Source organism: Gobio gobio, assembly GCF_949357685.1.
Source record: "Gobio gobio genome assembly, chromosome: 17".
NCBI lineage: Eukaryota > Metazoa > Chordata > Actinopteri > Cypriniformes > Gobionidae > Gobio > Gobio gobio.
Window position 1 is genome coordinate 36,250,995 of NC_137110.1, and position 13,214 is coordinate 36,264,208.

Consider the following 13,214-nt stretch of genomic DNA (forward strand, 5'->3'; position numbering starts at 1 on the left):
GTTTAAGCTACAATTCAGCAATTGAACACATCGAATGATCGAATGCTAAAAATACAATCACAAAGAAATGCATATGCAAGTCTGTAAACACTTGTTTTAGTTTACAGGGGGATACGGGGACAATGTAATATTGGAATATTTATTTAGCAATATAGGTCTAAGATAGATAGATAGATGATAGATAGATAGATAGATAGATAGATAGATAGATAGATAGATAGATAGATAGATAGATAGATAGATAGATAGATAGATAGATAGATAGATAGATAGATAGATAGATAGATAGATAGATAGATAGATAGATAGATAGATAGATAGATAGATAGATAGATAGATAGATAGATAGATAGATAGATAGATGCAAAAAAAGCAGACCATATAACTCTGAATAAAAATGTGTCCAAAAACACGATGTTGATAAGCACACTTCACAAAAGCGCGTGACACTGTAAACACTCCACCTCCACAAGCGATCAACTTTTTCTGTGCTTTCTCTCGTGAGATTTACTGAACGTTGCTCTATTACTTGTCACAGAAACACATTTCATCCTGCTAACAAAATGGTTGTAGCCTACACTGAAGTAATTTACAGCGGTGACACTTTTGCTGGCTTGTCTAGGAGGAATGAGGAATGCTAAAAGTTCTAGAAATGCTGAACTGCCGTAAATGCTTCCCATCGAGGCCTAAACGATTGCTACGCTACACTGACCTGTTTCTATTTATTTATTTAAAAATACATTGTGTGAAATATTTATAGGACAGTTGTATTTGCAGCAAGCATCTCTACTTTGTTGCCATACAAATAAAAAGGTTTTGTTTTGTTATTTCTATTCTGCATGTCACAACATAAGGCCATTAATATATTCATCAGTCATCATTTTAAAATGCATTTGGCTAAATATTGCTCTGAGAGAGCATCCTAAAAAAAATTACACAGCTACGGTTTTAGGCACAACACACAATCTTGTTTCATTCTAACAAATTTATTGTTCTCGATCATCTCTTACGGAATCACTACTGAAATTAAATTACAATCAAATCATCACATCAAAATATACCCTTATTACCTACTGTCAAAGTCAGCTCGTGTAGATTTGTGCTCTTTTAAAAATGAGAATACAAAATTAAACAAAACAAATAAGGTCAACAACGAAAACAGGGAAAACATTTTACACAAGTCTGGGGGAAATAAATAACTGTTTGGAATAGTTCGTATGTATCCCGAATAAAATATTAAAACAAAGCATTTGAATGAAAAATATTAAGTAAATAATTCCGATCAGCATCTGATCTAATGAATCTATATTGCCGGATTTACATAGTCTTGTTTATTAAAACCTACCAAAGAATACTGCTTGGAAATGGCAGCACATGAAAACATCCACAGCACCAGCTCTGGCCCACTTGGCAACGGATGTTCGCACAGAAGATTCTCAAAGAGGTGCAGCTGCGGAATAATCAGTCTTTTCAAAAGTCATCTTTGATTTAATTTTGTCCTCAAAAATCCACGTAAGATTCAGTTCTTTACATAAAAAACAAAACAAAAACAATTTCAAAAAGATGTGATCTTGGAGATCAGAAACTGAGGGCAGTCTTTTGTTGTTTTTGTCAGGATTGGAAGGCCAGAAAAAAAATTCCATTCCATATTTTTGGATAATAACAAAACCATGCAGTCTTCTCTGCCAAGTTGGATGGAAGCTTCGTGGATGCCACTGTTCTTCGCATTGTTTCAGTTGAATTTCATCCCTTTGTTTGAGGTTTAATGTCCCATAACAACATACACAATTGCCTGCGTCTTTTGCCTCTCAAACAAGACATTGGTGTAACAGGGTAGGGGGGGGCAAAGATTTTGATGTTCATTTCTAATTTCTCATATTTTTCAGTTGAAGTTAATGCGCCAAAATTACCTGGTGGAACGAACTTGTAGTTGTCACCCTCTGGTCGCCCGGTTCGCTCGGCCCAGTTAAACTTGCATCTTTTAAGTAATCTACTAAAAAATGTCCCTGAAAGAAAGAGCAGACACAACCTTTTAGGTAAAGACATTGAAGGGCCTGGAAGAAGATTATCGGGCGGTTTAGGGTTGGGAAGGAAGAGGGGTGATTTTTTCTTGTGAAAAAAATATATAACACATCTGCAGTCTCAATATTCCCTCACAATCACAGTATCAAAATGCTTTGCTATCTTCATGATAGTCTGTGTTTTATCAGATTAGTCATATATAAAATATTTTTAGTCTTGTATGCTGTTCTATGTCTCACTGAACATTCGTTTGCAGTCCATGGAGGGGGGCGGTGTATCTGCACTCACATTGCCGACCTGAGAATATACATCCTCCGGCGTCTGCGGCACTCCTGGGGGCGTCATCCTTTTCTCCTTCTGTCTCCGATTGCAAAACCAAACTCTCACCACCTCTTTCTCCAGCTGCAGGTTGTCCGCTAGACTGGTTATCTCTTGGGCCGAAGGCTTGGGACATTTCAAGAAGTGGCTCTCCAACGCACCTTTGACGCTCACTTCGATGGAGGTGCGCTTCTTGCGCTTCCTGCCCTGAGCCGCTATCTTGTCGATGCTGGTGGGACTGCCTGTGGAAGAGTCTGCTTCCTCCAGCCATTTGTTAAGCAGCGGCTTCAGCTTGCACATGTTCTTAAAGCTGAGCTGGAGAGCTTCGAAGCGACAGATTGTGGTCTGCGAGAAGACGTTCCCGTAGAGAGTGCCCAACGCCAAGCCCACGTCCGCTTGCGTGAAGCCCAGTTTGATCCGGCGTTGTTTGAACTGCTTGGCAAAGTGCTCTAAGTCATCCGACGTCGGCGTGTCCTCGTCGGAGTGCGGGTCGTGGCTGTTCACTCCGTGGTGTGCTTGCTGGTGATGCTGATGCTGGTGGTGATGGTGGTGGTGGTGGCTGTTGTGATCGAGCTCCGGGGTGTCGCCACGCACCAGACCCGGGTGTACTAGGCTTTGGCTGCCCGGCGGACTGAGCATGCCGTTGACCGTGAAGCCGCCAGGCTGCGAGTATATGAGGGACTGCTGCTGCTGTTGGCTCCCAGTTAGAGACGGGATGTGGGCAGAGGTTGTGCTACCCCAGGCACCCGCGTGAGTCTGGTGGGGACCTAAATGTGGGGGCCTGTGATGCAGCGCAGTCCCAGAGTGCAAATCGTCTCTCCCCGAGTTATTTTTCACGTCCTGCTGCTGTTGCGGGCTGCCTGTCATTCCAACGGGACTAGACGACCACGGCGATCCGGCTTCAGCTGCGGCAACTGCGGCAGCTGCAGCCGCCGCTGCAGCGTGAGGCAAGGACGTCACCCACTGGTGCGCGTGGCTCAGCATATGTCCCCCGTTGCTCGCTGCCATTGCGCCCTGCATAAAATCACTTTGTACCATTTTAACCGTTGGGTCTCCTCTGTACCCACCGGACACTGAGGTTACCGCAGCACTGCCCTGCTGCATCCCACCCCCGGAGTCCGAGTGCACGATCGAGCCGGACGATAATATACTACTGCTGGGTAGATAAGGGTTGGAAGCCGCTGTGGCCATTCCGCTAACCTTATGAATATGTTTGCCGATCACCCCCTCCCTTTTGCAGAAACTTTTTTAATGCAGGCAAATTATATCTCATGAATTATTCAAACTTTAAAAGTCTGGCTTGTGTTTTGGCAAACACCATCAACAAAAAGCAAAGAGAAAGATACTGTAGGCGAGAAGACGAAATCCGTCTCTTGAATATTTTGTGCATTCATATATTTCGAACATATGGATGATTAAAACGATAAATTCCAGTTTTATGTCAGCGTTGAAACCCCATCGGAAGTCAAACAGTCCGTCAGTCTATATTTTCTGTTTAAAAACAAAGAAGAAGAAAAAAAGAAAGATTAAAAATTCTTTCAAAAACTTTGTCCCGCAAGAAAGTTCTGGCGCTTGGAGAAGTTGTAATATGCCCTTAAAAATAATAAGTCCAAACGTATGTTCCGTTACCGAGTGGAAAAATATTAAACGTGGTTCTTCTTCAATTCTTTTGTTATTTAGCCGCAGCGTTTTCACTTGCTCCGTTCCTTTATTTCTTTTCTTTTGCAGATTCTTTTATGGTGCTGTAAAGTCTGTCTCTTTGTTCTGTTTTGATGTGTTTAAACCTGCCAAACCGCTCCAGTTGAAGTACAATCCAGTATTACAGTGCAAAGCAGTGTTGCATGCCTTCTTTCTCATTCGCTTGTTCTCTCTCCTCTCCCTCGCTCACTCTCCCTCCCTCTCTTTCTCTCTCTCTCTGACAGTTAGCTCCGTCCCTCCCTCAGAGCTCGAGGACACACGAGTGTTTACCCTGCGCTGCGTTCATCGTCCACGTCTTTTCCCCAAATGCAAGGAAGTCGGGTGTACGGCTCTCGTTGATTGGATAGTACTGGCAAGATTGACAGGTCTAGAGAACTCGCTTCGGGCACTTAGACCCCCCTTCCGGCTATTCCAATTGGTTGCTTTTGAATTTAAATAAATAAATCAAGATAAATGACTGAAAACTCGAAAGAATGCGGGAATATATTCACAAATCCTCATTTAAGTACAATTTCCCATAGTTTTGGTGAATTATTTGGGTGAATTATTTACAAGACAGTGCGACTGTATTCCTCAGAGCAAAAAAACTAAACAAAACAGTTCTACACCAAGCCGTATGGTGAATTTAGAAAAGAGTGATATGGACAGTGACCTCTTTTTATTAAAATTTTGATATTTTATCAAATGCACTGATATCGCACTGGCTGCATGGGATCTCAGTTTGCAAATATTTCACTCTTATTGACAAAATGAGTCCTAAAATGTCGTTTCTCTTCCAGCTTGTCCGTTACAATTTGTGAACTCAACCAAGCAAGATAATATAAATATATCGACGTAATTAACCTAACTGCATCACATTGACTACTACTACATTTTCTGAAACCTCGGCCTCTCAAGAGTTAACGAGATGACTATGCGATGCTTCCAAGCGGAAACAGAGAGTGCAAGGCAGCTAAACACAAGAAAGGCATGGGGAGAAAAGTGGCAACCAAAACGAATGCAAACTGAGCAGTCCTTTGGGGATTTGCAAGAAATGTCTTCTAATTTAACTACCACGATAGGCCAAATACAACATTCCTTTTTTAAATCTCGCGCTGAATTGCTCAGAGACATACCAACAGACCCCTACAACATATGGATTCACCCAGAGGTATAAATAAAAGTGCAAGTCCAAAGAAAATTTAGTGATTGGCACACGGTCCCCCCAGCTTCAATAAACAAGAGAGGTGTGACATTTGGTGGGATCTCCTTGTTTATGAAATACAAGCATTAGGCTAGTAGGTGCATTAAAAGTCACATGCAAACCAAAGGAACCATTTTACAACAAAAACACCCCAAAAAGGTAGCTATTGTGACAGAAACGCTCATCTTATTTCATGGAGTATTGGTGTACTGGGTAGAATAACACTGAATCAGGTTATGTAGAAAACCCAAGAGAGGACTACGCACTCCCCTTCCCAGAAGATTTCATTTGGATCAGACTCAAAAACCGAGAACCTCGTGGATTTGTTTACATTGAATGGCAAAGTAGGGCCACCGCCACGGGGCTGTCTATTCATTAATTTCCAGCAGATTTTGGTCTAAATTACTGCTATGCGTTTCATACTGCTCGCTTTCAAAGGACGTCTCGTGCGGCCATAAGAAACGTGATAGCCAGAATAAGGAAAGGGATTCACTCACTCTAAGGAGTCAAAGCAATTTAAAAATGTTCAAGCCTTCAACTTTTGAAGTTTAATGTTTTTTTTATCTGAGAAGTAGGCTGTTTATTATTTATTTGTTTATGTAACAAGGTCCCCGTGTTCCCTGCTGGGGAGATCATTTGTTTTCTGTGCAAGTAGAGAGGGAAAAATCCCCAAGTATAACAAGAGACGAACAGTTAGTGCTGATTTTCATTTGCATAAATTTTCATATATTTTAGTGAAAATAATAGCGGTGCAGAGGAGAGCTCCGCTCAGTTGAGTCAGAGGGAAGAAAATCTTAGGAAGGACCAAAACGGAGGGAGAGAGCCGGTCAATGATGAAGGAACAATGCTGTATTTGAGACATTTTTCCGGTTATCATGGAATCTTACGGTAAGTGAAAATAAATCAGTATTCGGCGAGATTATAAAACTGTATTACAAGGCATAGCCTACTATACCTGAACAATTTCTATCTATATAGGCTACTGATACCTACCTTATATATATATATATATATATATATATATATATATATATATATATATATATATATATATATATATATATATATATATATATATATATATATATATATATATATATATATATATATATATATATATATATATATATATATATGCATGTGTCTGTGTGGTTGCGAAGCCCTTTTTTTCCGTGTAAAAATCAATAAGACTGTTTAGCTTTATAAATAGCGAGCAGACGGTTAAGCTGCTGTTTTGTAGTGAATGTCCAGTGGAGAATGTGCAATCAATCAAATTCAAACAGGAGACCCTCGGTGGAATTCTCGGTGGAGTCGCGTACAAGTGGATATCAGGTCGTTTACATAAATCGATCTTTTACTTCTGTGCCAAAGTTTGTTGCAACTTGGTCTGCAGCACTGCCTTATTTTGGAGCGCGCGATGTATGCGCGAGACTGTGTGTGTGTGTGTGTGTGTGTGAGAATGACGGCAAGGATTTGAGTTGTTACCGAACGACTGTGAGAGACAACACAGCACACGAGGGGCAACTGAGCAGAAACTAGTCTAGCTGATCAGGACCAATGGCAATGAAAACATGCAAGCGATCGGCGCAAGGTATGATTACTAAATTAAACGAGACTGTAGCAGTTTAAATGGTAAACATTTGAAGTGTAATTAAGATTAAGATTGAACTATAATTAAATTGTAAAAGATTTAAGATTAATATATCAAAATTTAAGCTATAGTTTTATCTATGCAAACAAAACGAATACATCTCCCCGTGATATTTCTTGTGTTAACTTTGTGTGCCCTCCCGGTCGAAGATGCCATCTCTCTCGCAGCCCCACTAAGACCGTTTGTTTCATTCATGGGCAAAGCATTTCTGAAGCCTTCCTCTCGGTTGCTATGGTGAGTGGAATAAAAGAGGGAACACTGGTCGCATTAAGCTATATGTTTGTGCACTGGAGTCGAGATGAAAGAGCCACAGTCAAGCCAAGAACATCTACCATTGCGCCAAACACACATCTCAAATTCGTATATGTCTATAGAAATACAAGCGCCTACAAAAGATGTATACATAACGTAACTGGAATCAGCACAACCATAAAGATTAGATCCCACACTTACACGCTTGACAGTGACGTATGGGGGGATTTTGTCACCAGCAGGTGTCGCGCTTAGTCAGTATGGTAAAAGCGCTAATGGTGAGTAATTGGGCTTTTGTCCTTGATTATTGATTTATTCTTATTTTTTTGAGGAGAAGCATAGGGTACCGATATCGTAAACTGATACCTGTTGAAATCATAATGAGAAAAACAATGTACAATTAATTTATTCACAAAACATTAATTCACATTATTGTCATTGCTCAAAGAAACAATGCCTAGACCCAACGATACATGCTTTCAAAAAACAAAACAAACGATTTTCACCCTACTTTGTAGACTAAGCCATTCCAATTCTGACATATAGGCCTAGCGTAAACGGTTGCAGTTTTTTTTAGTTTAATAAAAGGTTTCGTTAAAGGAAGTTTCAAAATAAAACGCATATAGGCTACAACATTTTAAACATATCCTTTGGAATTATATTTGGCAGACGTTAATGTTGTTGTGTAAATAACGACAGTATTTAAATAGCCTACATTCAAAAACTTGTTATCATTAACACATTTTTTTATTAAGCAAAAATGTGTTCAACATAAATAAAACAATAATTATGTAGGCTAGCCTAACTGAAAAATCATTATAAAAAGTGCGCGCATGTTTGATCATCAAGTTAAAAATATTTTAATAATTCCGGGATTTTAACATCACGAACAGAAGAAGAAAAAGAAAAAACAAACACTGGATATAATTGAATTGAATACAATTAATGAGAATTGTGAATATTAAAAGAGGAATTATTTCAAAGAACAAAAATAATATTGATTTTATTAAAATGAAATGAAATATCTACTCATTTCGAATATATGTTACAGACACATTCTGCTTGTCATTCATTAGAGAAACAAACCTTCAAAGCGCTAAGCTCATGTCTGACAGCGTGAAATTGTAGGCCAGAGCTCTGGCGTCCTCCCAAAAAAAGAGAATGCGATGTGCCTTATTTTCTCTTAATTCCGGAAGATAAAATGTCATAACTGAATGGTACATGTGTATGCATTGTTATTACTAAATAAGAAATAAACATTATGGACTAATTATATGTATTATTTTATAATTATGTTTATACATTTATCATTTATAAATACATTTATTTTTTAAATAATTCCTTTTTTTATTTTTTTTATTTTTTTTATTTGTTTAACTGCTACCATAAAAAGTATCACTTTCGTCATCGAAAGGAAAAGAATGGATTGGGCACATGTCACTAGAAGTAATCCTTCAATACAGACAGTTTTGGGTTTCCAGTTGCCACATTTTAATATACAGCTTGAAATGGCAATTCATTTGAAAACAATCTATTGTTATTGGGAAGAAAGATGATAATCGAAATAACACAGTAGGCCTATTACATTTGGAGGCTATATTTGCCTTTTTTTCCTCCCCTCAAAATTTACAAAACTACATAGGATCAATTTAAAATAATAGTCGGTCAGAGAGGAAGAGTAATCGACTGGCCGATGTTATTTCATAATTTGTGACTAGGAATGACATTATTTTATATCCTTGTTCTATACGTGGAAGCCCATAGAGTGCGTCACGTCGTTCCGCCTTGTTTATTCCACTGGTCCCTTGTGCATCATTTCCCGTAGCACCGGCCCAGGAGGCGCGCTGCTCATGACCGAAATAGCGAAAATGTTTCAGAGCTCTATGTCTTACACGAAGATTATCCGAGCTTCATTATTCGTAAACATTCCAGCCAGCCCCTTATTGATTGGTCTCTCTCCCATTGAAAATCAATGCAAATGTCATAATGTGCTTTAAATGATATGTGGATGCAACATTATATACATGTAGTATAAATATTGGGTGCACACACACACACACACACACACACACACACACACACACACACACACACACACACACACACACACACACACACACACACACACACACACACACACACACACACACACACACACACACACACACACACACACACACACACACACACACACACACACACACACACACACGTAAATAAACTCAAATCAGTAAAACACAAAATAATCACTCGAAAATACATAAATCACACCAGACATGTTATCCCCTTAGAAATCAGTCAGAACCCCAGCCTTAAGTCCATCCATCTCAAGATATGTGTGATGTGACACGCAGCTGTCTGTTCCGTGATGTGGATGCTAGTCTTCTCTCTCTCTCTCTGTGTGTGTAACTGACAGTTCCCTCTTAACTGTCCCATGTGGACTAACAATATCTCTTGGACATCCTATATCAGACACTACAGTGATTACTGCTGCAGGTCACAGCAATAATCTAACTCCTACTGTCCTATTACACTTTCATGAAACACTTTATTACATATACATGCTATAGGATTATCTGATAGTCCATCGTAATTATGCATCAACATATTAAACTGATGAAAAAGTTGCACAAGCTCTGTGATGTGCCCTCTACCATTTAAAATGTATCCATTGTGTGCGGACTGAAGTGGTGCCCTGCGTGTTTTTGTTTGTCAAACAGCACCGTTCCCTGAGGAGTGCGGTTTGTGGTACCTCCCTGCTCAGGATTACATTAATCAAAGCATTTATTTCCCCAGAGATGCACAACACAAATCACCCAAAATCCCAATCAAATTGAATAACAGAGGAACCACGCATTGGAAGTGACCTCTCCGCTTTTTCTGTTGCTCGTTTTGTGAGAAAACAGGTCTCCTGATATTTCAGCTTCAATCACAAAAGCAAAAGTGTGTGTCTTTGTGATACAGGAGAGGAGAAGAGTTTCAATAGTCAAGGGTGTTATGTTGGCTGTGAGAAACACATGGAAATCTTATGCCATTGGCCAGACACAGCGATGAAACATAGATGTTTGGTTTCAGCAGAGTATATCTACGGATTTAAGGATTTGCTGTTGGTTGCAGTCAGAAAGTGATGTCTGTTAGGTTAGACAAACCCGCTGGTTGAGAGCTGTCTCACCCCTTAGAATTAAAAAAGAATATAATATGCAGATGATGTTTTTTGTACTACATTCGACTGAGTGCAAAACTGTCAACACGATAAATCCCCGGCAAAGCCGTGTGGCTCAATAAATATTGCTTGCATGCGAGGCCTATTACAGGTATTGCAAATAAAATAATACAGCTGTAATTTTCCTCATACGTTGTTTTAATGTAACTGGCATGCTGCGTTTGAGATTCATGGTGAAAATGGGAAGAAAATGTGAGGCTGTTTATAGCAGTGCAGCACGTCGAAACACAAATTCAGCTCTGCTGCTTTCAGCTCGATCAGGGATAAATGATGGAGTCTGTCCTGGAGTGGGTTACCAGACGGGAACGCTAAGAGGTGATGGATACAGGAGCATTTTGCTGTAAATACTTTTGTTTTTGACGTATACAAGTCATAGTATATAGGTATAGTTAAGCATAGTTTTAAAAGGCTAAGAGGCGGTATAAAAAGCACCTTTGTGTCTTTATTTCGAGCTGTAAAATTGAAAGAAATCTGTGGCTCAAGTCAATGACTGACAAATGACAGTGTAAACGTGTTAGCAACTATATAAAATCTTCTGTTTTTGTATGTGTGGGCACACTTGGTTGTCGGAAAATCATCTCTGTGTGTGTCATCTTAATTACATTCCCACCCACAGCAGGAAAAATGGGTTTACATACATCTGTATCCTTATTTTGACATCCTATATGTTCTCCCAAACCTCTGGGCTTTTCCTCACTCTCTGTCTCAACCATTTCTATCTCTCTTTGTCTCCTCCTCTAATTCTCTCCCTCTTGGTCCACTCACGCATACAGCCCGCAGGGTCAAAAAAAGCAACGTTCACAAGCCTGCTAGAAGTGGCCTGACCTTCTGCCAAACTGCCTACCACACATTACTCATTACTCAGGCCAGGCACACGGACAGCCCCACAGCTAAAATGCTGCCCTTAAACTCAGGCAACATGCAATGTATCATTCTAAACTCCTCCAGTTTGCTCTCACTCACTTTTATTAAAATGTGCTTGCTAAGGGTGCACAGCACTGCTTAGAGGCTGAATAATGGCTAAGCTAAGGAAACATATGTGTCTCATGTGTAAGGTGGAAAGGTCAATGAGTCTAATTTCTGGTATGTATGGTAATGCCTATACGGTGCACTCGCAGTGGGCGATAGAGCTGGATATTTCTATCTAAACCTCATGTTAAACATGCAAACGAGCCTCCTATAGCATATGCAGAAGAAAGTATGAAGTAATATAATTTATTATATGCAACAGTAAACCTACATGTTTGTTAACAATTACATATATTATTGGAGTGTTTGCATACACTATCTATCTATCTATCTGTAAATATGTATCTTGTAAATAATAATTTGCAGCTCTGATTTGATTTTTGATTCATGCCAAGTTCAAATTTGCAAAAAAAAAAAAAAAGAATGTGCATTTATTGCATGGACAGATCTATCTATCTATCTATCTATCTATCTATCTATCTATCTATCTATCTATCTATCTATCTATCTATCTATCTATCTATCTATCTATCTATCTATCTATCTATCTATCTATCTATCTATCTATCTATCTATCTATCTATCTATCTATCTATCTATCTATCTATCTATCTATCTATCTATCTATCTATATATCTATCTATCTATCTATCTATCTATCTATCTATCTATCTATCTATCTATCTATCTATCTATCTATCTATCTATCTATCTATCTATCTATCTATCTATCTATCTATCTATCTATCTATCTATCTATCTATCTATCTATCTATCTATCTATCTGTCTGTCTGTCTGTCTGTCTGTCTGTCTGTCTGTCTGTCTGTCTGTCTGTCTGTCTGTCTGTCTGTCTGTCTGTCTGTCTGTCTGTCTGTCTGTCTGTCTATCTATCTATCTATCTATCTATCTATCTATCTATCTATCTATCTATCTATCTATCTATCTATCTATCTATCTCAATTCAAGGATCAGTCACTGCCCTCAATAAAAAAGGCGAAAGCTAGTGATCAAATATCAACACAGCGAACATGGTGAGCATCTGGACACCTGGACAACAACAACAACAAAAAAGACGCCTGGAGACAAAATGTGTATTGCGTGCCATAGAAAGAATGTTCAAGATGCAGTTCTAACTGATTCTAATGTTATGTTGTTTCTCTTGCAGAAGAGGAGCTTCAACTCTCCAACCTTCCCTCCCTTCTCCAGGGAGAGGGGCCCTTTTCCACATTGGACCCAGACTTATTCTGCTGCAGAGGGACAGAGTGGCCATGCTGTGAGCACACACACACACTCACACACACACACACACATAGATCTCACTGCTTCCGTTTTCAGCATACACTGCTGCTGGAGCTGCTAGCCTGCCGGCTATTTTTCTTTGAGAGACTATAAAAATATGCAAATGCTGTTGTTAAAGAGAACAGTCGAGTTTTTTTCCCCTCTGCTTGCACCCCTTCTGAGTCTGCAGAGCAAAAGGCGGAAGGATTTCACTTTTGTCCCTCACTTTGTTTATAGAAAGACAGAAAGAATTAAAGGAGTGCGACAGTGACAGACACAGCATAAACATGTTTGAAATGACCACGTAGATAGGCAGAATGCATATGATAAAAAAAACAATCCTGCTTTACTCATGCCAGTTATATGTAGCCGCAGAGAGAATACATTTAAAATGCTCTCCTTCATTCTCCCTACCTCTCATCATGGCGGACAGGCCTTAAACACAGAGCATCAACCGCTTTAAGAGTGCAGAAAAAAGTACAGGGTGAATTTGTAAACCCCTCACGGTGCCGCGAACACTTTTTGAAGTGATTATGAAGACAGTTCAGATCAAAGGCTTTGACAACTCTGAGTGCCCGCCAAGACTGAGCCCCTGTAATCGCACAGAGCCCTCCGTACA

The 13,214-nt window shown here is 39.5% G+C and overlaps 1 protein-coding gene across 2 annotated transcripts; it reads right to left on the bottom strand.

The window, feature by feature from the left end:
• Positions 1–973: 973 nt before the first annotated feature.
• On the bottom strand, positions 974–4,163 carry pou3f3b (POU class 3 homeobox 3b). 2 transcript variants are annotated; one of them, XM_079840656.1, is made up of 2 exons: positions 2,311–4,163; positions 974–2,006 (listed from the first exon to the last, which is right to left on the bottom strand). In XM_079840656.1, exons 1-2 carry the CDS (start codon positions 3,529–3,531, stop codon positions 1,893–1,895), a joined length of 1,335 nt encoding a protein of 444 aa, XP_079696782.1. In that variant the 5' UTR covers positions 3,532–4,163; the 3' UTR covers positions 974–1,892. The 2 variants fall into 2 exon arrangements, with proteins under 2 accessions (XP_079696782.1, XP_079696783.1); XM_079840657.1 differs by having other exon boundaries at positions 2,320–4,161.
• Between the last annotated feature and the right edge of the window lie 9,051 nt (positions 4,164–13,214).